Source organism: Elaeis guineensis, chromosome 9 (genome assembly GCF_000442705.2).
Source record: "Elaeis guineensis isolate ETL-2024a chromosome 9, EG11, whole genome shotgun sequence".
NCBI lineage: Eukaryota > Viridiplantae > Streptophyta > Magnoliopsida > Arecales > Arecaceae > Elaeis > Elaeis guineensis.
Genome location: NC_026001.2, coordinates 17727279 through 17753011, shown reverse-complemented (window position 1 = coordinate 17753011; position 25733 = coordinate 17727279). Strand labels below are relative to the sequence as shown.

General features: G+C 37.0%; 1 protein-coding gene across 7 annotated transcripts in view; it reads right to left on the bottom strand.

Annotated features, from left to right (window-relative positions):
* Positions 1-4149: 4149 nt before the first annotated feature.
* LOC105051395 (protoporphyrinogen oxidase, mitochondrial) overlaps positions 4150-25733 on the bottom strand; it is a 38805-nt gene continuing 17221 nt past the window's right edge. For 2 of the 7 annotated variants that reach the window (XM_073243053.1, XM_073243049.1), the window contains 12 exons: positions 20669-20705; positions 20424-20489; positions 20075-20115; positions 19285-19417; positions 18270-18458; positions 17920-17994; positions 15719-15842; positions 15454-15562; positions 15241-15315; positions 14923-15029; positions 4919-4983; positions 4150-4524 (listed from right to left, as the gene is read on the bottom strand). In XM_073243053.1, coding sequence (XP_073099154.1) covers positions 4462-4524; positions 4919-4983; positions 14923-15029; positions 15241-15315; positions 15454-15562; positions 15719-15842; positions 17920-17994; positions 18270-18458; positions 19285-19417; positions 20075-20115; positions 20424-20489; positions 20669-20705 — 1084 coding nt within the window. In that variant the 3' untranslated portion in view covers positions 4150-4461. Of the gene's footprint in view, positions 4541-4619; positions 4673-4817; positions 4984-14922; positions 15030-15240; positions 15316-15453; positions 15563-15718; positions 15843-17919; positions 17995-18269; positions 18459-19284; positions 19418-20074; positions 20116-20423; positions 20490-20668; positions 20706-25733 lie in introns of those variants that run through there. The other 5 variants (XM_019852931.3, XM_073243050.1, XM_073243051.1 and 2 more) reach the window with 5 other exon arrangements.

Genomic DNA, 25733 nt, shown 5'->3' with positions numbered 1-25733 from the left:
CAAGGCACGGTTGGTAGCTAAAGGCTTTACTCAGAGGGAGGGGATTGACTTCAATGAAGTATCCTCTCCAGTTGTGAAGCACAGTTCCATCAGAGTCCTTCTTGCCATAGTTGCTCTTCATGATCTAGAGCTCGAGCAATTAGATATGAAGACAGCATTTTTGCATGGTGAGTTGGATGAGCAAATTTATATGAGTCAGTCTGAAGGATTTATCATTCCAAGTATGGAAAATCATGTTTGCTTGCTTAAGAAATTTTTATATGGTTTGAAACAGTCTCCTAGGCAGTGGTACAAAAGATTTGATACATTCATGATTTGTAATGGCTTTATCCGTAGCTCATATGATAGTTGTGTATATCACAGAAAGCTTTCAGATGATTCCTTTATCTATTTGCTGTTGTATGTAGATGACATGCTTATTGCTGCTAAAAGCATGTCACAAGTTAATATACTGAAAAAGTAATTGAGTGATGAGGTTGAGATGAAGGATTTGGGTGCTGCAAAGAAGATTTTGGGAATAGAGATTATCCGAGACAGAAGTGTTAGAAAGCTTTTCTTGTCTCAGCAGACTTATGTTGAGAAAGTACTTCAGCATTTCAACATGAATAATTCTAAGCCTGTAATTATTTAATTTGTTATCCATTTCAAGTTATCTGCAGATATGTCACCTAAAACAAATGAGGTGATGGAGCACATGTCCAGTATTCCTTATTCTAGTGCTGTGGGTAGCATGTATACTATAGTTTGCACTCGACCTGACATTTCACATGCAGTCAGTGTTGTGAGTAGATACATAGCGTGTCCTGGGAGAGAGCATTGGCAAGCAGTGAAATGAATTTTAAGATATTTAAAGGGTACTATAGATGTTGGTCTGACATTCGATAGAGCCAAGATGAGTGATTCAGTTGTTGGCTATGTGGATTCAGATTTTGCAGAGGACTTAGACAAGAGGAGATCTCTGACAGGTTATTTGTTTACTCTTTCTGGTAGTGTTATTAGTTGAAAGGTAACATTGCAAACTACAATTGCTTTGTCTATCACAGAAGCTGAATATATGGCTCTAGCAAAAACAGTAAAAGAAACTATATGATTACAGGGTTTGGTGAGTAATTTTGGATTGATGCAGAACAAGTCAACAGTATTTTATGACAGTCAGAGTGCCATTCATCTTACAAAGAACCAGATGTACTATGAGCGAATGAAACACATTGATGTTAGATATCACTTCATTTGGGACATTGTATCACAAGGTACTATAGTTGTACAGAAAGTCTCTACACATGATAATCCGACAGATATGATGATCAAGATAGTTCTAGTTAGCAAGTTTAGGCATTGCCTAGACTTGGTTGGTGTTTGTAGTGCTCAGTAGTACCCTTGCGAGGGCATTTGGCAAGACAGAGTGTTGAGATGATTTTGTTGATGATAGTAAAAATTTAAGCCAAGGTGAAGAATTGTTAATGTGGCTTGAATTTTGGATATTTTTTATAGGCTCGAACTATGATCCGATCCGAAAAGCCCGCGTTGCAATCTGAATAAAATTTTTTGGGAGGTACAAGGGACAACGCCCCCCGCAGTACGGATCGGTATAAATATTGTACTTTCTGCCAATCTCGACAGTTTTGTGAGAGAGGTTTGGAAAATCAAATTGCGGCTAGGGTTTGGAGAGTTCTGAGTGATTGTATCATTCTTTTCATCATAGTAAAATTTTTCTCTGTGTCTTGCCCGTAGACGTAGGCTTTTCAGCCGAACCACGTAAATCCTATGTTTGTTTTTCTTCTATTCTCTATTCTGTGTGATTATACGAATCTGTGTGTGCCCTATTTTTGTGCTTGCTGTAACAAAGAGGTTTCTAATTAGGGAGAGGAATGAATGTCTCCTCTCCCATCATCTCCCTGTATGCATTAATGCATGGTGGTTATCATCTTTGATGCATGTATTGATCATTTCACTACATATATGTAGTCTAATTCTGAATAATTGTTTTTTCTTTTGCAGCCATTCAATAAAGATCCATGGCTTAGTATACTTTGACCCAAGAAGGAAGAACTCAAAACCTACAACTCTCGAGATCGAAGGAGGCATCTTGGCAGCTAATGGCTGGGAAGTGAGACCATGGATTTGTAGGGTAGCGCCTTATTGGAACTGGACTATCGCACAAGAGACAACCTTTAATCTCAAGTGGAGAGTGGCGCACTAGACTCTCTATTCTATTCTCCTGTCTCTTTTGAGATGGTGGTCCTCTTTTGTCTTCCTCTTTTAGAGTAGGAAATAATGTCATGGAGTGGATGGACTAAATGGCAGACATAATTTTCCTAACAAAAAGGATGGGAGAGAAGTAAGACAGATGCCAATATCTTAAGAGATCATTGAGTGGAGGAAGCTTTTTGAGATGAATGCCTTTTTGAAATACAAAGATACAGCTCAATAAGACACTAGAAGTACACAAACCTAAGCTTACAAGATATAATTTTGTCATATTCAAGTGGTTATAGAGTGCGATTGCATGGCTTGTATGATGTGTTTTCAAGTCTAACTAAAGAAAAAGTTTCAGAGGTCATGATGTATACGTAGTGCTTGCATGTATTGGATTTCTCTTATTTTTTGGGTGCAACATGTATTGGAATTATTATATTTGAAGTAAAATAAGTGGAAGAGCAAACCTACCTCATTTAGGCCCACCATTCTCAGCTGTCAAAAACATGGATCTTAATGAAGATCTTTCCGATGAGAATCTAATCCTCGTGCTCATACGAAAGCGACATTGTGGAAGACTTTTTGTTTACTCTTTCTTTTCACCCAAAGTTTTGAGTTTGACATGGTTAAAACTTGGGCATAGAGAGTCAACACTACATCATTAGTTTCTTTCCACTCAACATCTTTAGTGTAAAGAAAAGAACCACCGCAAAGAGAGGGTCAAATGTGGATCTTGCACAAACTAACAAAAGTACATATTAGTGACCTTGGTGAAGGTTACAGGACCTTTAGCTAAAGCCAGTTATGATGGTTCCAACCAAAAAAAGATATGATGGTATGATGACTACCATTAGAAATGCAGCTTGGGCTGGGATAGGCTAGGCTAAGGTTGTCTCCGTGTTGTCCCAAGTTAATACTTCTTAGCTTCTTGGTACAGCTTGCTTTGTTTAAAGTGATGTGAACATGGCAGCATTTAGAGTGGAGCACTTCAGAGATACTCTTTGATCGGATTTGAACTTGACCTCTTGTCCTTAGAGAGATATTTTATTATCTAATTTTTCAGAATGTATTCACATAATAATTGTATGAACGATCCGTTTTTACACACACACACAAAAAAAAAAAAATTTCTGATATGATATTTCTGGGAAAAACTTGTTAGAGACTAATAAGCTGATATTCTTTGGAATTTCCCTTGTATTGAATATGTCAGTAAAAAGTGGGTGCACAGGCTTTTATTTAAGGGATCTGTGACAAATTGAACATTTGGGAAGTATTCAGTTAGTAAAAACTGCAAACAATCCGAAAAATCCATGGAAGATATGGAGAAATTTCGGAGAAGAAAAACTAAGAGTCGGTTTATCAACATATTTTCTCCTTGATATGTGTTATATCTTCTAGAATCTATCAAGAGGTAAGAATTTCCAAAATAGCTTCTAGTTATAGCATCCATGGAGGCATCTGTGTCACATAGATGACATAATTCGGACGCATCACATGAAAAAATTGCATATATCCCGTCAAACTTGCATAACTAGTGCGGTTCTCTATTTCTTCTTGCTAAGTATGTTTTCTTGTCATTTCTCAATTGCAAAGTTTAACTTTGTGAAATAAGATTTAAGAGGGTCATTTTCATTGAGCATTACAATCATATCATGGAGAAGTATAGCTTTAATAGTGCTTCAATGTTACAGGAGCCACAAGATAGAACAGGAAAAAAAAAAAAAAAAGGAAAGATGGAACGAAAGGCATATCCATCTCCACCAACCATTTTATATTCTGGTTATATACATATATATATATATATATATATATATATATATATATATATATATATATATATATATATATATATATATATATATGCGCGCGCGCACGCACGTGCGCCATGGCTGGTGATCAAAGCAAATGGCAGGGCATTCTCACAAAAAAAAAAAAAAAAAAAAAAAAAAAAAATCGATAAGTATCTGCTCTATATAAAAAATAATAGGGGTATACATGCAAAATCAAATATGTACAGCGGCATAGATGCAAAAATCCCAAAAAATAGAACCTTTTCAACTCAACTATCTGTCGTCACGAGGCTAAGAGTATAAATTTCTTCGTTAAGAAATTTCTGTCAGTTGCCAAATTCCAATACACTGACCTTCATCATCCAAGGGAGCTGAACATAATTGGCAAGGAGACTAATGTTGTTCCTCAGTTATAGCCACTGGCCTAAGAAGTTCTAATAATTAGGCCACTACGGCACTTCATGGACCGTAACTAAATTGGATCAAAACTGTTTATCATTGATCGTTTGCTCCGAGTTCCAGAAAATGCAAAATCCTGTAACCACATGGACCTGGAGGAGGGTGAAATTTTGTAGTAGTAATCCAGCCAACATGGTTTGTAGGTGAATAGGATAAGAACGAGAAGAATACCGGAACTGAGCACCATGACACCAAAGTCAAACCTAAAATTGATCACAATGAGCCTTGCAAGGAAAAAACAAGTAAAGACCATGTGAAAAAGGTCATGAAGACCCTAAAGCATAACCATAATTCATCCAGCCATCCAATGCATAATGAAATTAATTCTGAATGTTAGACAAAAAGACACCGAAACAACAAAGAACAAGCTGGTGAATATTTGATTTATTAAATGAATTGGCAGTTAAGAGTTTATATATTATGTTCCATCAAGCATCTTGTTTGCTACAGGAATTAAGATGAGAAATTACAAGGTCAGCTGCTTTGAATCCTGATGTTATTGCTTTCCCAACAGACAATCCATCCCTATGGTTACCTGCAAAATTGCAGCACCAATACATAAATAATACAATACATAAACCTTGCAAATGGTAGCAGTGTTCTGCAGAAAAAGGAGAAAAGAAAAAAAAGAAAGAAAAGAAGGGAATATTGGGTACTAGTGCACATAATCAATATTAGAATGATGTTTGAAATTCTAATCAGTACAGTATGTATCCATCAATATATACCATATTGACATCTTGGCAGTACAAGGGGGTCTAGTTCAGGCAAATACTGCCTGAACCACAACTGAACTATTTGAATTGAACTCGGATTGAGCAGGTTGGAGAGAATGGATGGCTTGCCTAGAACCAAGCTCGTACCAGCCCCAAATAGAAAGGAATTGCTTGGAATGGCTAAAACAACCTCTGTTTAGAATTGTTCTCCACCATTTGAAGGTGTGAACAAAGTGAGGGAGAAGGGAAGACTGTCCAAGGAGATCGGCTTGTGAGACGGAAGATTGATTTTCTGTTTTCAGACTAGAAAATCATTCTATCTAGGTAAATCCCCCTCTTGTTTTTGACTTAGTTCTCCAAAAAATTGAGTAGAATTTTACCTCTAAGAAAAAGTAACATGAGAATTTTGTCACACAAGGACCAAATGTTGTTTAATCATCATATATATGTTTTAGATTAATCCCCAAAATCTACACTGCAAATGTATAAGTTCAAAAACATTGAACTAAAAAATCCATGCGAAGTCTGTATCAATCAAATCTGCGCATACCCATCAATACCCTTTGTTGGTGCAATCTTCAATACGACATGGACTGTTCCATCCCAATCTATATTCCCCTGTACCTTGATATTTCAAACCTTGCACTTAAGATTCTATAGAATCGGGTGAGAATTAGTTAGAAGTCCCAGTGGACCATGTTAGATTTTGGATTTTGACAACAATATGTGCCTCGCAGATGGATGCAGTTCCCCATTAGAGCTTGCCTTCTCCTTTCCTCCTATAGTTTCTTTTCAAAGCTTACAATAACTTGGAAGGGTCGTTCCATTTTTATATGAGTTCTAAAATATTCTCTTTCTACTTACTGACCTTCTAGATTTATGTCAGGTCCCAATTTCTCCCTTTCTAAGCTTGGAGAGGTCCATCCCCCTCTTTGATATTAGTTCAAACTTCAAAGGTTTGAGGTGAGGTCTTGCAATGAGGGAACTTGTAAAATTTTTGAAGCTTGTTAGATCGCAAAAAAAACAAAAAAATGCTGTTAGATGCTGGCCCCGCTAAAAATCAAGCATTGGACTTCCGCTACCTTAATCAGATGGAGGAAAAAGAGCTAGCACATGTGATCCTGTTCAGACATGTTTCCAATTTCCTCAGGGTTATGTGAACTCTATATCCAACTCAAGCTGTTGTTTTCCATATCGCATGTTGCTCATACATCTTATTCAGCAGAATGAGGGGCCAAAAAAGGGCAGTGCTGATTGGTGTCTCCCAATTCCCAAACACTAGACTACTCTCTCCATTAAAGAAAGAAAAATAAAGCAAAAATAACACCATTGGCCCTATTAAAGTTAATTGTGTCCGCCATTTGTAAACCCAGTTTTGTCAACCCTAATTAATCAAGGAAGAGACTTGAGAGTTGAGGCCCACAATCCGATATAATCTAGTGTTTTTATTTCCTATATATACCTGTGCGCGCACGTACACATGCATGCATGTGTTTGTGTGTGTATATATTACTAATATGTTCTTCTTATTATGAAGCAGAATGAAAATCAAAACAAATTTTTGCCCTTTCATTGTGAATAGTGAGAATAATAAATTGCTCCCTCTTTGCTCTAATTGGCTTTTTTTTTTAATTTTTAAAATCCCACAAAAGCATTGGTTGTTCTCTTTTTTATTAATAGATTTATCTTAATAAATGCCATACTCCTTGTCATTTAATCATACCTTATATGGCTTTTAAGGCATGCTAATCTAGCTTGATACCCATTTGTTATTACAATCATTACAAATTATAAGCCAATATTTTTCATACTTTTTTTCACATCTGATTATTTAATGATGGTGCTTCATACTCTTTGATACTATATATTCCGATTAAAGTCATATAGTAATTATTGTAAATGGTATTCCCTTCCTAAGTATGGCAATAATAGTTATTTTACATGTAGTTTTTTCTTGAATTTTGGTAGTTAGATGTAGTTTCAATGAATTAAAAACTTAGGTAGTTCACAAAGATCTCCTAAACAATCTTTGTATTTTTCAACTTATGGTTTTCTTGAAACTTAGCTACTAGCAACAAAACAAACCAAATTATGACAATGGACAAACTAAGATGCTGAGGCTAAGAGAACGTGTGTCTAGGATCAGGGATTTAATGTAACTATTGGATTGGCACGTCTAGTGATGCGATTGCCATTGAAGAGAGGCTTTTATGGCTTAAGGTGGACGGAATGGTTACAAATCTCAGCATTATAAGCATCTTTTCACTGTTATGAGCAAGGAAGGATTGAGATTGCAAGATTGAAAGGCTATCAAGGCATTTTAAGGCCCCACCCTGCTATCATGAACCATCATGAGGCGAGAAGTCACTGCAACTTCATCTGATGGCATTGATTTGATTCCCAAGTAGTTAGTTCATGGTAAATAAAGGGGTTGGTTTCAAGCACTGTTCATGCTACAGTACTATGAACACTGATAGCAAAATTCCTGTTCAGCATTGTTTCATGCTACAATTGCATGAACAGTGATACCCAACTAAAGTTATTTTTCTTTCTTTATCAGCTTGGTTCATAAGAATCTTGGAAGTGTAGGAGTCTAAGACACCAAATAGGAAGGAATAGTAGGTGGCTTTTATATATGGACTGCATTAGGCATCCAATAGATCGTATGTGGAAATTTGATGGAGATTAAAGAAAAGACCTGGAACAACTACTTTCTTCGCTTATTTCTTCTACTTGCTGCTATTATCGCTTTTTCTTATATATTCTTCGGTTATTCCTCTTCTTTACTGGATTATTGCATTTTAGATTGGTATCTGCATGTTATTAAATCTGATCTATTAAAATTTCATCATTCTCAATGTCCTTGTCAAGTATTGCTGTCGTTTTCTTGACAGGTGAATTGTCGCATAGCTGGATCATGTTTCTGCTCGACCTTGATCTGCTGCAGAAAACTTCCTTTTAATTTATTCTTATCTCAAACAAATCTTGATCTAGAGTTCACTTAGTTTGACATTCGTGTAACCCTAGAAACTCTAGCTTATGTTTTGGGACCTCCAAAAACCCTAGGGCTAATAACGTTTTGCCATACCATCTAGTATGTTTTGAGACCTCCAAAAACCCTAGGGCTAATAAATTTTGGCATACCGTACCGAAGCAAATCGTATGGAGCATATCGTACCATACGGGTTCGGTATCATTATACAGTAGAAAAGATGTACCAACACTTGGTACGCCAAACTAGCCCCGTACTCACACAGTAACAAATTGCCACGGTATGGGGCCTGGTGCTAAGATGGCAAACCTTGGCTAATACATAAGCTCCCTTTCCCCACTATATGTGGAATCTAATTCGGATCTTGCCCTATTTCTCACTCCTAGACAGCAAGCATCCAGAACTTTCAAATCATAAGAATTTTATACTTCTTTGCCTACCACTGCTTGCACCCAGCCCTAGCCCCAGTATCCTACATCAAACAGGCCTTCATCTTTAATAGGCCTTTGAAATCTGAATGTAAATGTTTTGAACATATATCTAAAATTCTAACGCCACTGAATTTGATCATCAGTTGGAGTGAATCAAAAAATCTACATTATGTTTTAGACCATGTAGAACATAGTCAGAAATGAGTGTGAAAGCAGTCAAGGACAAAGAGACAAACCACTGAGAGTCAAGCTTTAGGGTGCTCAGGCTTCACTTGATATATGAAAGTGGTATTCGGATTTGAGCCAAGCTTGAGCTGCACTAAACTAGAAATATACAGGTACGGTTCAGATTCAGTTCCTAACTAAAAAAGCCTATCATTGAACTCCAGATTCTGCTCATTTTTGTGACTCCCAAGTTTTCCAGCCTTGGCTCATTTATGAGCTGGGGCTTTAAATGAAGCTTGAGCTTGGCTTGTTTCCTGATGGAATGAGCTAAGCCTATTATCAGGCAGAGCCAGAGTCATTCATGGAAAGATCAATTCATATGCAGCCATACATGTGAGAGGAATATTCAAGGAAGCCTGGTTAAATGTGCCTGATTACATATCAAAGGGCTCGCAAGAGAGAAGACAAAAAACAACATAGAATGGAGTTTTGAGAAAGTCATCCATGAACAGCTTGACTCATTTGCAACCCTACATGTGAAAGGAAGAAATTTAAGAAAGCCGTGGTTAAGAAAATGTGCTTGAATACTGTCGAAATTTGAAAAGAGGAATTGTATTTCAATTTGAATATTACGGCAGAATATATATAACAACCATAGCATCCAAAAAATATAAATTACTAAATCAAATCCCATGATTTATGGGACACCCTAACAAAATAGGATTACTAAATCAAATCCCATGATTTATGGGACACCCTAACAAAATAGGATTACTAAATCAGATCCCATGATGTACGGGACATCCTAACAGAATAGAAACCTTAGCTATATAGGATTAATTCTAAGGATACAATCTGTTACCAAAAGAATTTCCTAAAATAGCTAACTAAGCATACACGGTTTTCCCACACTCCCCCTCAAGCTAGTGAATAGGTATTCTCCATTCCCAGCTTGGATACAATAGTCTGAAAAACTGAGCTACTCAAACCTTTAATAAGAACATCAGCAAGTTGACCATGTGTAGGCACGTAAGGTGTACAAATCAACCCACTCTCCAATTTCTCTTTGATAAAGTGTCTGTCGACTTCAATGTGCTTCGTCCGGTCATGTTGTACTGGGTTGTGAGCTATGCTGATTGCAGATTTGTTGTCACAATAGAGTCTCATAGGACCATCCCACTTAATCTTCAGGTCTTCAAGGATGATCTTCAACCAAAGTAGTTCACACACACCTTGAGCCATTGTCCGGAATTCAGCCTCTACGCTTGACCGAGCTACCACACTTTGTTTTTTACTTCTCCACGTCACAAGATTCCCACCGAGGAAGGTGCAATATCCTGAGGTTGATCTTCTATCAACAATTGATCCAGCATAATCTGCATCAGTGTATGCCTCAAGTATCAATCCTCCATTTCGTCTAAACAAGATATCTTTCCCTGGTGTTCCCTTGAGATACTGTAGTACTTTATGAGCTGCTTGTAGATGAACTTCCTTTGGGTTATGCATAAATTGACTAATCACATTTACTGCGTATGCTATATCTGGTCGTGTGTGAGATAAATGAGTCTTCCTACTAGGCATTGATACATTTCTCTGTCTACTGCAGCATTTTCCTCTGCTTTTCCAAGTTTAAGATTAGGATCTATGGGAGTACTTGCTGGTTTGCATGCTGCCTTGCCAGTTTTCTTGAGAAGATCTATGATATACTTTTGTTGAGAGATAAAAATTTCCTGCTTAGAGTGAGCGACCTCAATCCCAAGAAAATACTTCAGTCTCCCTAACGATTTAATCTCAAACTCCTTAGCCAAATATTGACTCAAGACCTGTTTCTCCTTAACATCATCTCCTGTCACTATTATGTCATCAACATACACCGGTAGGGCTGTAACTCCCCTTGAAGAAGAGTCTTTAATGAACAATGTGTGATCCCCTTGGCTTTGCTTGTATCCCATAGCCAACATAACTCTTGTAAATCTCCCAAACCATGTCCGTGGTATTGCTTAAGGCCATACAATACTTTTTTCAATTTACACACAGTATGAGCAGCCAAATTCTTCCCATATCCTGGTGGAACCTCCATATAAATCTCTTCCTCTAGTTCCCCATGTAGGAAAGCATTTTTGACATCAAATTGCTGCAACTCTCAACCATAATTAGCTGCTAGTGATAACAATACTCTGACTATGTTCATCTTTGCAACGGGAGCAAAGGTCTCTAAATATTCAATTCCATAGGTTTGAGTATATCCTTTGGCTACTAACCGTGCCTTGTATTTTTCAATTGACCCATCTGCCCTATACTTCACCGTATACACCCACTTACAACCCACCGATTTCTTTCCTGCCGGTAACTTCACCAACTCCCAAGTCTTGTTCTTTTCCAACGCCTCCATCTCCACATTCATAGCTTGTTTCCATTTTTCATTGGACAAAGCCTCAGATAAGGTGGTAGGAATGGTGATGGTATTTAGGCTTACAAGAAAAGCCCTATAAGATGGTGAAAAATTCTTAAACAACAAAAAATGTGCAAGAGGGTATAATGGTTGCTTTGTGCATCTTCTAGTTCTTTTTCTAATGGCAATTGGAAGGTCCTGGTCATCATTATCAATATGAACTCAGTTTCATCTTGCAATGGATGGTTAGAAATTGTTACCTTATTCGAAGAATCCGAGTTGAATTCTTGGACCTGCACAGGTTCAGGAGCAGCCATCTTTCTCCTTGTGAACACCTTACCAAATCTCACATTTTCAAGAGCATAATCGATCTTTTCTTGTGATTCATTTGGTGTTTCAGGCACGGGTTCAAGTCTGGGTGTGGGTTCAGGCACAGATTCAGAAGGACTCCTAGGCACATGGTTGGAACAGGATGAACAAAGAGGTGCAGGTACAGGATCCAAGATTTTAGACATAGGAATTGATGATAAATCAAGCAAAAAAATCTTTCTTATCTTCCCTAGTTGAATTCTCCCCCTGAAGATAAGGATTAGTGAAATAAGACTCTTGTTTATTGAATGTAACATCCACCGAGACATAGAATTTCTTTGACGGAGGGTGGTAACACTTATACCCTTTCTGAGTCGAAGAATAGCCCACAAAGATACATTTTAGAGCCCTTGGATCTAATTTCCCCCTGTTTTGACTGTGAATATGGACAAATGATACACACCCAAAAATCCTAGGGACAAGGTTGTTTGTAGTGTTTAGGTCTGGATAAAATGTTGAAAGTATGTCCATAGGACTCTTAAAACCCAAGACTCTTGAAGGCAAACGGTTTATCAGATGAGTGGCTGTAAGAATTGCTTCCCCCCAAAAAATCTTAGACACATTTTTTTGAAACAACAAAGCTCTAGTTTTTTCAAGGAGATCGCCATTTTTCCTCTCTGCTATCCCATTTTGCTGTGGGATATTGACACAAGACGACTCATGTACTATTCCTTCTTTCTGAAAATATGGGATAAGAATTTGATTGAAATAGTCCCTGGCATTATCTGACCTAAACCGTTTGATATTGACCCTGAATTGATTTTTGATCATGGAACAAAAATTCGGAAACACAGTACTAACATCAGACTTATGTTTAAGCAGAAAAATCCAAATAACATGAGTGCAATCATCAATGAAAAAACAAACCATCTTGCCCCAGAAACATTAGAAACAGTAGATGGACCCCAGATATCACTGTGAATAAGATAGAAAGGAACAGAGCTTCTTTTATAACTAATTGGAAAAGGGACACGCTTGTGTTTAGCAAGTTCACATACCTCACACTGAAATTTTTTAACATCTAAATCCTTACACAAAGAAGAAAACAGAATTTTAATAACCCTAAACGATGGATGTCCAAGTCGGCAATGATGAAGTAAATTTTTTTCTTTATTGGATAAGGCAAACTCTGATATGAAGGAAGAGGGTAATCTGCCCTTGGTCATGTTCAATTGGCCTGGTGCTTCAAGATAGTAGAGGCCATTCCTTTCTCTAGCACGTCCAATCATCCTCCCCGAGTCCTTGTCTTGAAATATACAATAACTACTGTGAAACATCACATTACAACATAAATCCCGAGTGAGTTTTTGTATAGAGACTAGGTTTGTGGACAATTTAGGAATGTGAAAGACATTTTTCAAAGTTACTGATGGGCTTATTTTGACATCCCCAAAACCTGCTACAGTGGTCAAGGATCCATCGACTGTGGCTATTTTCCTACTGCTTGGACATGGAGTATACGTTGAAACAATATTGGATGAATGGGTCATATGATTGGTTGCTCCTAAGTCCATGATCCAGGAGTTGGTGAAGGTTATACCTGAGATATTTAATCCAATGGAAGATGGAAGCTCACCTGAATATGCCAAAAAACAAGTACCTGGAGATCCTTCAGGTTTTCCAAGACTGTTGATCAATGATCTCACCCTCTCCATCTCTTCTTGGTTGAGACTACTCGACCGTGGTTGACCTCCTTTCTGGCTCCATTCTCGGCTTGGAGGCTTTCCATAAAGTTTCCAGCATTTTTCACGGGTGTGGCGAGACTTCTTGCAGTAAGTGCACCATAATCCATCACGATTTTGGATTTTAGCTGGCCACCTTTTCTTCCTTCAAATGTTGTTCCTCTCTCCATGTTTGTGGCTGATTTGTTGTTACCACTAGCCACCATAGCGGACCTATCAATGGTTTGTGGTTCAAGCATTAACCCTTTTCTACTTTCTTCACTTCGGATTAGAGCCACTATTTTGTTAAAGCATGGAACCTCCAGCTTCCCAAGAATCTGTATCCTCACTTGATCAAATTCTAGATTAAGTCCAACCAGAAAATCATAGACCCTATCTTGTTCAATGAAGTCCTTTAGAACCGCTGCATCATCGGGGCATTTTGTTTTTATCGCCCAGTAGTGAACCAATTTCTACCACAAAGATTTCAGTTGATTCGCATATTCAATGACCGTTTTATTCCCATGTTTTGCAGCCATAGTTTTCACCTTGACCTCGTACACTTGAGCCGCATCTCTAGCTTTGGAATAGGTCTGCTGAATCGCATCCCATGTCCTTGGCAGTCGGCAAAAACATGCATGTGTCACTTATTTCTGGAATCATGGAATTCCACAACCATGCCATAATCATAGAGTCTTCTTCATCTCATGCTTCAAACTTAGGATCCCCTGGTTTAAGACCTGTACCCATGAGATTGCTAATCTTTTCCTTTCCTTTCAACATTGTATGAATGAGTTGAGACCACTTAAGGTAGTTCTTTCCATCTAACCTGTAGAAGGCTTGAATACTCTGTAATTCTCCTAGTTGTTGAAGTCGGATTATCTCTTCGGATTAGGCTGTAATAGTAGTCTCCCTGATTTCTGACATCTTGAACGACAACGAGTCAATGATGATGTCGGCCGGAAATAGAAATGACGGTGATGGCTGGGGCAGAAGGAAAAACAGAGGCGATCGATTGGCAATGAAAGCCACAAAGCTTCATAAGATACTCGGCAATTAAGGTCGAAAAACAAAGAATCCCAGAAAAGAGCCTAAAGCTCTGATACCATGTTGAAATTTGAAAAGAGGAATTGTATTTCAATCTGAATATTACAACAGAATATATACAACAACCATAGCATCCAAAAAATATAAATTACTAAATCAGATCCTATGATTTATGGGACACCCTAACAAAATAGGATTTACTAAATCAGATCCCATGATTTACGGGACATCCTAACAGAATAGGAATCTTAGCTATATAAGATTAATTCTAAAGATACAATCTGTTACCAAAATAATTTTCTAAAATAGCTAACTAACCATACACGGTTTTCCCACAAATACAAATAGAAGGGCCCAAATGACGGGATACCTAAAATAACATAGAAGGGAGTTCTGAGAAAAAACTAACTTATTTAGCTGACCAAAATCACAGCCTAGAAACCTTGATCATTTGGACATCTAGTCAACATGCATATGACCAAATGAACAAATCACTTCCTCAGGGTGAATCTAAATATAGAGTCAATATACACTACGCACATATAGATTCACATAAAGATCATAAGATGCATCAGTGTGTCATATATTTAACATATGCTTGTGTAACTTACGTTCCGTAGAAAAGATTCTATATTTTAAATATAGAAAAGATTCTATATTTAACTAGACAGAAAAAGAAGACTTAGTTTTGTTGGGCTTGCCTGCATAGAAGAACCCAGGAAGGTTTTGCTCCATCTTTTCTATAGCTTCCAAGACTAAATTATAATCATGACCATACAAGGGAAAAGCATTTCTCCAGTAAATGTGCCTGCAATTTTTTGTAGAAAAGATTACCATCAACTTTAGATATGGTTGAAGGCTAGCATATTATGACATAAATATCCAAATTACTGGATAACTTTTAATATGAGGATAATACAACACTTTAAGAATCAAAATCATGCAAAGATGAGTCCAATAAAGAATACACATAATTGCTTTTAACACATCTTGCAGTGATATAAGGATCAATTCCTCACCTGATAAATGTTGGCTGTCCCTCTACGCCCAACAGCTTTCTAAGGTCAGAAGTCACTGTTTGTTTCAGCTCATCCCTACATAAGGCACAAGCATATTTATATGTGAAAAATGACTTGGACCAAGTAGAAGATAAATTTATAAAAACAAGTCAGTATAAGTGATATGAGTTCCGAAAGGAAAGTTTGATGCTGTAGCCAACAGAGTTTCCATACACTGGTGCTCCAGCTAAATCCCTATTCCGACTGCCCCCAACAAATGTAGTGTAAAGATACTGATCATTGGGAGCTCGATCAGGAAACATCATGGAAGAGAAAAGAGTACCTACATGGCACAAAACAATACTGACAACGAGGAAAACAGTAGCATTCATTATCTAACAACATTAAATTTATGTTATATACAACTCAACTGTAAATTTGAGATTATTGGTACCTTATATTAGATACAAGAAATAGTTTCACCTATAAGAGGGCTTACCAAGAGTTTTCAAGCCATTCTGTTGTTCTTTGGAAGGCACTAACACTCCAAATCCCTCCAGAGGTCTTCTGACATTTTCCTTCTTAAAGGCGGTGACTATGACAGATACTGGTAGATAATTTACCTGCACCACAAGAGGCAACTGGTGTAAAATAGCTAGGTGAGGCTGATGCATCGCCAGATATCCTTACTGAAGTTTTCAAAACCAGATTGCTGCCTATGACCAATGAATTGTTAATACAGAGAAAGGATTACGATTGTAGTTTGATATTTCATGTAAAGGAAATAAAACATGGTACATTTACAAATATCTGTCCCAAATAATCATGTTATCAAATGCAAAATGGAAATTCCTAAACAAGGCATTGTACATGTAAGCTAAATAGTTATTCTTACCAGCCAACTCCTAACAGCACTCACTGAAAGCTCAGCGGTAAATTTTGCACCTTTCAATTTCCCAAGTCATAAACAAGTCCTGGCCCATTTATTTGGAGTTAGCATTACAAGTTCTCGTTCTAAAATTCCCATCTAGTGCTACATCTGCTGCCAAGAAGCCAGCTTCATCCATTTTTAAAACTTCCATATCAATCTTCTGGAATCCATCCTCCTCTTTCTTACCCTTTTCAAATGATTAGAAACCCATCACTTGCAATGGCCTCATCTGGTCTTTGTCACATGTGATCGCCATCTCAATCACCTTCCATTCCTTCATCTCAATTGAGGCAGCTTCTGATTTTTTTCCTCCATTTCAGATATGCAGGAGCAAAACCTAGGTCTATGCAAAAACACCTGATAAGTAGCATACTCATATGCATGGTCTTTGTGCAAATGTTCTAGTTTTTTTTTTATTATTAAGACCGATATGCATTGTTGACCTATTCCTTGTTACAGCGAACCTTGCTTGTTAGCTTAAGCTGTTGCAGTCAGCTGGTTATCTAACATGGAATAAGAGCTCAGCTTCCTAAAAGTCATGAGTTCAAATCTCCCCAATATTAGTTATTTATTTAACTCACACGGTTATTATCTTGACCTGTTTCAGTTGTTTTGACATGTTTATCCCTCCACATGCATGATCTGGGCCACATATGTGGTGTTAAGCCTAATACATTTACAACTTGCAGTTTTATTGTTTAGGAGAAAAATTGGTCTAGCATTCTTCAAAATATCTGGTTCCATTATATGGAATTGGGTTCATGTTGACAAGTGGAGGTGTGTGTCTAAGTGTCAGATACTCAGATCCTTTCAATATCTAATAATATCTTCTCATGGAGCATGTCCAAGTGTCATACAACCCCCATGTTTTAAGTGGGGTGTAGATACTGTGGGCTAAACTGAAGGTCCCAGGTAAAATGGTGAAAGGATAAGATAAGATGACTGGTAAGCTCAGTAGAGCAACAAGATGCTCCAGAATCCCAAAAAGCTCAACATGAGGATAAGATATTTGTACGATAAAATAAATAGTCCTATGTTGATGTCTGAGATAATGGTGTGAAACATGGATTTTAACTGACCGAAAGGTAGGTTAGGCTGACTTTGATGTCAGCTGGTGGGTGAAAGGATTAGCTGGTTCCAAAATAGACAATTACCTAAAATAAAGAACCCAGAAGGAGAAGCTTGATTATCTCTGAAAAGCACTTGGCAACCATGACAGCAAAAGACTCTGAGTGAAAACAGGTGATTTTAAAGCTACATATCGGTTCAATGAAGTTGGAATAAAATCATAACAGTGGATCCAAGCGCAAATCCTGATTTCCATAAGAAGTTGACTAAAAGCCCCTTGACCTTGTCATCTCTGGGAGTATATCTGATGGCAGTAGAAAATCACCTAGAGTTGTCTAGCATATTAGCCGTAAGGGACTTGCTGAGAAACCTAAAGCCTGTCAATCTGTTATATCTGACAATGTAGATTACTGATAGATGCGATAATTTCTCAAACCTTCTGAAGCTATCATTTTATCCTGGAAAGGTGAGTGCAATTCCATTTAACTTGGGAAGTACTGGGAGGCATAAGTAATTGAGTATACATAAATCCATAAGGGAAAGGAGAGGCACACTCATTGTAGTCTAATACAAAGAATCTCAGCCACAGACCATCTTGAATAGTACATGAATAGCCAATTTACATGCATAACACCCCTATAGGCAGTAGCAAATGCAATGCAGAATTCCATTAATTAAGAACAACATGCTTCAAAACCAACCTTCGGAAGAAAGTCAAGAACAAAAGGGTTTCCCTTTTTTGTGAATTTCATCTCCTGAACATTACAAAGGGGAGCCTGCAACAATGAATACACATACATGATCGAGGTCATTCCAGTAATCAATTTTGTAAAGAGTACGGCTAATCTAATATATAGTTTTATTGGCAAAGCAAAGAAATGAGATGAAAAAATAGTAAACAGCATAATATACACTACTCTACCAATGATATCTATTATAACTCAGGTAAGCTGGTTCCAAAAACTCAAGGTTGCAAACAATCTCCATATCTCAAAAGAAAACAATTATTAAAGGTATTGAATGTTTTGAATCATGCAACAAGCTTTCTTACTGTCATTATGACTGCATCAAAAGATTGATCCTTTCTGAGTGCCTTAGTGTTGGCATCATTTGCAGCATAAGAAAGTGACCAGCTACTAAATGGAGAGCTTCCATCAACATTACAAGATAATGACAGCACCTTTGAGTTTAGTTTCAAGTTATCACCACCAAACTCCTTACATAGCATGTCTGTGAGTGCCTGCAGATAGCAGAAACAATTCAAATATAGGAACATGTTTCAAAAATTAGATGCCCTCATTATCAGTTAAGAGGAGATCATGATCATTCAATTTCATGAGGTAAGATTCAGGTCCTTGAGAGTTGGCATAGACTATCGTATACAACATAGTAGACAAACTCATTGATTTTAGATATAAAGAAGAATATATAGCACCACTAACATGAGAAACTTTTAACTATTGCTGCTTTTCAGTCACAACTCAGAACCTCATGAAGAAATCAGGTATGATCATGATTATTCAACAATGAGCAATGGAAGATATTCCAAGAAGTATGCCAAATGAGATTCTACTCCAGCTTCATAGCCTTGACCATTATCAGATTCCCAACTTCTCTGTTGTCAGGTATTCATGAGGATGTTTTATAAGGAATTTTCCCACCAGCATTCACATTTTGTGGCATCCAAATCTGGATTTTCTGCTTGTCATGTGTATTGAGATATGTTATGAGCAGTCATGCTCATTTTGTCTCCGATATACTACAACACCTATCAGTTATTCATGTATTCCCTTGCACAACATGAAAATGTTCAATACTCACATAACATAAAACAAGAATTACGGAATGGTGTTGTATTTTGCTGCTACTATCTCAAGATCAAAACACTGACCCAACCAGGAAAAAAAATATGTTTTGTGGCTACATGTCACCAAATCATATAAAATTAACTTGGCAATTAGAAATAACTGTCATCCACTGTCTATAGATGCGATGGTTCTTAATCATACCGAAAAGCATACATGATTTAAAGGAACCAATGACACATGGAATTTGTGATAGTTTACCTGCATTCCACCATGAAACGAAAATGAACCACGCTGATGTTTTGTCTTTTCCACTGATGTTTTTCTTTCCCCCTTAACTTTCGCTTTACCTGTTAGTTTGGACCGGATAGCCCCAACAAGGACTGAACCAAACCTGATAACATCAATTCATGAACCCATCAATTAGGATCCACATCACCAAAAGCACCACAAAAATATTACCTAAACAATTTCATACCATCCAAGAAATCTATTCTTATTTAATAGAACAGTTCCAGAAAGCTGAAATTGAGATGCAGAGGTCAAAATTTCTTTTGCTGATTGTAAATGACACACACACACACAAAAAAAAAAAGAATATTGGGATAGATGATGAGATCTCACAACCATAGTTTCTTTAATTTAATTACATTCATCAGACTGCAACTGGGGTAGTGATTGAAGATATCAAAAATTTCCAGCATGGAAAACACAGCATAAAATAAAATACCTATCGGTTGTGTATAGCATGCTTCTGTTAACTTAGAAATATATGATCTAATATGGGCCGAAGTCCTAAATTTATATGGTTGGTTTGAAAAAAAAAAAATCTGACTATCAAGAATCTCTTTTTCTTAATCAGAAATGATATACATAAATCTGAATTTGGTGTCAAAGACCACAAAATGGCACTTTCCAGTGCACCAAGAGCTTTTAAAAAGCCTGAGAAAAAAAAAGAAGTTGAAGGTGAAATCAAGCTGAAGTTAGAAGCAGTTCATTAGAATAATCAAGCAAACACTGGAAGAAATTGAATGGATAACATGACACTTACTCCTTTTCTAGGTTCCATAACTCTGGAAATGCATGGCGCATCTGTATGAATGCAACAATAAATAATTATAAAAAGGAAAGCTATATGTATAGAGCTTTACAATACACCTAGGTAAGAAAACACTATAGCAGCAAACTGAATATATAATTCAAGAGTTTAACAGCATTTTAATTAATCAAGGACCAGCTAGAACAATTGAACAAAATTCCTGTAGATTATTTTAATGGCCCAATAAAAGGCAGTATTAGCAACAAGAGATTATATAATTTTTAATGTGAGAAAAAACAAAACCCTCAATAAAAGAAAAGAAGAAAATTATTCTTTGCAACATAAGGAAGATGGTGCTTACAGATAGTGATTCTGGATCCCCAGCACTGGAGCCAGCGACAAAAGGATCAACAAGATAATCAACAACCTATGATTAGATCAAAAAGAATATAATTGCTTTAGATGATATGGTAAGCACTAAAGATTTACTGCTTTAAAGTATTCATGAAAATAATAGTAATGTAGCGATCAAGCAAAAGAATAAAGAAAAAAAGAACCAATTTTAAGTTGGTGAATGGCAAAATAGCAGAAAGCATTGTGCTCCACCTCTGTTCCAAAATGCCGTCGAAAGAACTGCCCCACGCTGCAGAAATTGAAATGGTGAAAGCATAAAATCTTCTCCACATTGCAAAATACAACTTTGAGTGCAACAGGATATTATAATTTGTAGTATCTTCTGTTAACTAACTATATGAATTGCAAGATCATGGACTCATGCTATAAACATAAAACTCCACATAAAGGAAACAAATTACATTCTGGATTTTCAAGCCTAAGTTTTTCATAATTCAGAAAAAGCACTTCCCTATTACAAAAAGAGCTGTATACTTTTTCCATTTAATCACGGATACGGAAAAGAGTCCCTAATATAATACGATAGCCAACAAGGTATAGTAATGACAACTAAGTTGATAGAGATTAAATACACAAAACCATATGCAAAAATTCATCTGTCCAAAAATTTGATCTAATGCTTACCACAGTCAACTTAATGAGAACTCGGGTGACACTAATGTCTACCACAGCTAGGCAAAACCGGTTGATAAATTTAGTTAATAGATCAAGGAAAAGTCTCTGTTTACTTTAAAAAGTATCTGTTCCTTTGGGTCTACAAAGACACTCACACTGTTCATTCGAAACAAAGGCTTTCAAGCAATCTTAAAATCTTTTATCTAGAATTTTCCTTATCCAGCATAGACTTCCCTTCTTTCCTTGCATAATTGTTGCTAATAGAAGTTGAAGCATAGCATAAAGCATAATGTTGTATCAAGCTAAATCAGCTAATCCGCAGAAGTGGTAACCAACATAGCATCAACTCATATTGGACACGTCAATAAAGTCTGCCAGATCAAGATGAGCATAAATAACTAGGCAAAATGAGCCAACAGCCCAAAACAGCTGAACTTAGTGAAGCTATCAAACTGGCCAACCATGGTAAGGAAGACTCCTAGTTTTTGCTTTATGGATTAATCCATAGAGCATCCATTTTTGTGCTTGCAGACTTATCATTTGAAGAATTATTAATCAATAAAATGTAGAAACACTAAAACCAAGTGAAATTAAGATGATTTAACAGAAATATGAGTTCAACCATTGTTTTAATTTAAAAAAGGTAACTACAGAAAATTGACCTTCAACCCATTCAAATTGCCTTTTACTCCACTAATAGTGGACATATACTTCCAAAGTTGATTATTTTCATTAAAAAATGGATTGGTCAAAGGTAGTAGGATCACATAAAGAACATAGCAACCATGAAACAGGACTGACAGGAGGACTAGGCCTGCTTACAGCATTTCCATCTTCATTGTCTCCCTGTGTTTTAACTAGCCGTAAGCAAAGAAATGAAGAATGAAGCAAGTGGCAATATCAGATCCAATAGCCTTTGCTATGCCAGCACATGGTCTTTATTAGAGTCATTTTCTATTTTCTCTAACAAGAAGTGCTCTACATTAAACAAGTCATTATTTGCTCCAAATATAACTACATGATCACAAGAAAAAAGGAAGGGAAGGACTGTCTGTATGGTCTTCCATCGGAATGATAGAGTATTGGAGCAGTGCCAATACCAACAGTATGCACTGAAACTGAACATATAAAAACCATCAGTACCAACTGGTATGGTCCATATGGTACCATCAGTACATGCCAATATGGACCTGTACAGCTAGTACATACCAGTACAGATGGGTCCTATGTCCTGGCACCATACTGGTGCCAGTTTCTCATCGGAATGGTATGGTGCCGATGGTACTGTCCATTCTAGCACTTTTTGAATCCATGGTCATTGGTATGTCATTTTAGATATATAAACCATGTATGTGTGTAACAACGAAACAATCAGCAATTCATCATATGAGTATCTTATAGTCCCGAGGAATTTTACAAAACAGGTTGTTAGAGGTATATTCTGGAAGTCCTCAAAGTTAACTAATAAGTGAAAGGAAATTGCTCACTAAAAAAAAGAGCCAATGTAATATTTTAAAAAATGAGGGCATTATATAATAATAAATGAAAAAGGTGGTTTTACACAATCTTCATAAAGCATTTGTTCCACAAGTTTGATGCATTATAAGTCCTTCAGTGGCTGTATGTAACGAGGGAGCTATTATGTTGGATTTACTTTCATTAGCTAGGTTGCAATGAGATGTATTCATGAGAAGATTTATATATACTAACCCCACAAATACCTTAAGCAATAAAACATAGAATTATGATGAATATCATAATGAGTTGTCAAGATCATGACTACTATAGTAAGCATGACCTCAAGAATTCCAAGATCAGAATATCATGGCTATTATAGTCAGAATATCATGACTATTCTCAAGGATTCCAAGATCAGAATATCATGGTTATTATGGTCAGAATATCATGGCTATTATGGTCGTAAATATCACGGCTATTATGATAGTGATTACTATAGAGATTCCAGGATCAAATTTACCATACTTATTTGATTGTTAGACGCAATTGTATAGCTTCCATATGTGTTTGGATACAATTGTAAAGCTACCATAGTAACTATTCCATTTTAGTCTATTTAAAGAGTTGTATTCATGAAGATGATAATGAGAAATACAAAATTATCTTTTCCATTAACATGGTATCAGAGCCAAAACCCTAACCTTAGCCAAAGCAAACAGCCGCCACCCCCTTTCTCTATCCAGCCACCATCTTCTTGCCGCCTCCCATCATCTCCTAACCCTTCCAGCCCTTGCCGACAACAAGATCTGCATCTTTCCAGCCCTTGCCGACCACCAGATCTAGCCCAGAACCAGATCTGCACATCCGCTATACTACCATCCAGATTAGCCCTTTTACAGCCTACTGCTTGTGTCTTTATGTGTTTACTGGTTTATGCCTTTCAGTACAGATTTCTTGCAATGATTGTGGCGTTTGTTTTAATGGTATGTAGGTTGTGTGATAATAACCTATGGATTAGAAATCTCTAGTAGGGATGATTGGGCTGATCCTAGGTTATTTGTGGTAGCATGATGCGAGTTGTGGAGGTGTGAAGGTGTAGTTTGTTATGGTATTGTTTAGTGAAGTGTTTGAGTAATCGCATCAGGAGAAGGTCCTAAGAGTATTAAAGTGGTGTCCTCACACCAGAAATTAATTGATATGATGCTAGCTGGTGATGGATCCAATTTTGTGGAATAGCATTTTCTTGTCAAGATCAATGTTGGAAGACTTGGCAAGGAAGAACATCTTACTGAGTTGTCCTGAGGGAGAAAAGGAAGCCAAACTATGGTTGGCTGAAGATAAGAGACTGTTTTCTTAGATTGTCAATTGTATTAATAGAAAAATGGCTCTCTCAATACAGCATGTTACAATGGCAAAAAAGTTATGGGAGTTATTGCATCAGTATTTTTTTGGGACTAGAAATATGAAAATGTTATATAATTTGGCTCAAGAAGTGAGTTGTCCAAGTTAAAATGGACGAAGTATCATAGAGTATTACTATGAGTATAAACGAGTCAAAGAAGATTTTTGTATGGCAATGCCGATCTTCACTGATGTAGCTATGATGAAGGAGCAGCGTAAGAGACTATTTGTATTTGGTTGGTTGTCTAGATTGGATACAGAGTATGAGGTGATTCGATCATAGTTGTTAGCCAACAAGAATGTGGATTCCTTATTCGATGTTGTTACTACTGTACTTAGTGCAGCCCAAGAGAGTACCTTAGGTACTAAGGACATGTTTGGTGGATCTGCCCTTGTATCTCAGAATAATGGTGGTGGTGGATATAGAGGAAGGAGAGATGGAGGACGTGGTGGTAAAGGAGGACCTGGAGGTAGAGGATATGGTGGTCATGAGAGCTAGAGGATGTGCTATAACTGTAGAGGATCAGGATATTTTCGTCATCAGTGTCCTAAACCTCCACAGGCATAGCAAATGCAGTCTTAGTATCAAGCATCCAGATTTGCTCATGCTGTATCACATCCAATTGATTCAGTTACTCATCACCCTAAGGGTAGCACCGTAGTCATGTCTGATGAGGAGTTTGTCAGGTACATCCAGTTTTAGCAATCTCAGCAGTCGACATCCTCCTCTAAAGCTACTCTAATCAAGACAGGTAACTCCGTCACCTACCTTTCATCCTCATCTCGATAATGAGTCATTGACTCAGGTGCCACCGACCGCACGACAGGTGATCAAGGTATCTTATCCCATTATAAACCATCTGATAAATGCTTTAACGTAACACTAGCAGATGGATCCACTACCAAAATCTTAGATAGTGGAGATACATCCATTACCTCTTCGCTACCCTTGTCTTCTGTGTTATATCTTTTTAAATTTTTTTTTAACTTGATGTTTGTTAGCCAAATCACTAAAGTCTTAAATTACAGTGTTACATTTTTTTCTAGCTACTGTTTGTTTCAGGATCTATCGACTCGGAAGATCTTTGGTAAGGGAAGTGAGTCAAATAGGTTGTATCTGCTAGATGAGGTTGCTACTACTATCACATCCGGTATTGCATCTACCGTCAGGTCTGACATCTCTCCATTCCAACTTCATTGTCGTCTTGATCATCCATCCCTAGAAGTCTTGAAAAAAATGTATCCTGAGTTAAGTAACTAGTTTGTCTTGTGAGTCGTGTGAGTTTGCTAAACACCATCGGATGTCATATCCTCCAAGAGTGAATAAACGAGCTTTGTCTCTTTTTGATCTTGTTCACTCTGATATCTCGAGTCCATGTCCTGTTATTTTCAAGTCTGACTTTCGATATTTTATAATTTTTGTTGATGATTATTCAAGAAGTACTTGATTATATCTAATGAAATCTCGATCTGAGTTGTTTTATACTTTCTCTGCTTTTTGTTTCGAGGTTCGTACTTAGTATAATTACAATGTTCGTATTCTTCGTAGTGATAATGTCAAAAAATATTTTTCTGATCAATTTAATACCTATATGATACAGAATGGCATTATCCATGAATCATCATGTGTTGTTATCCCTCAACAAAATGGAATAGCTGAAAGGAAGAACCGTCATCTTATGGAAGTTGCTAGAGTCTTAATATTTCAAATGAGAGTATCTAAAATATTTTGGACAGATGCGGTTCATATTGCTGTATTTCTTATAAACCGCATGCCATCCTC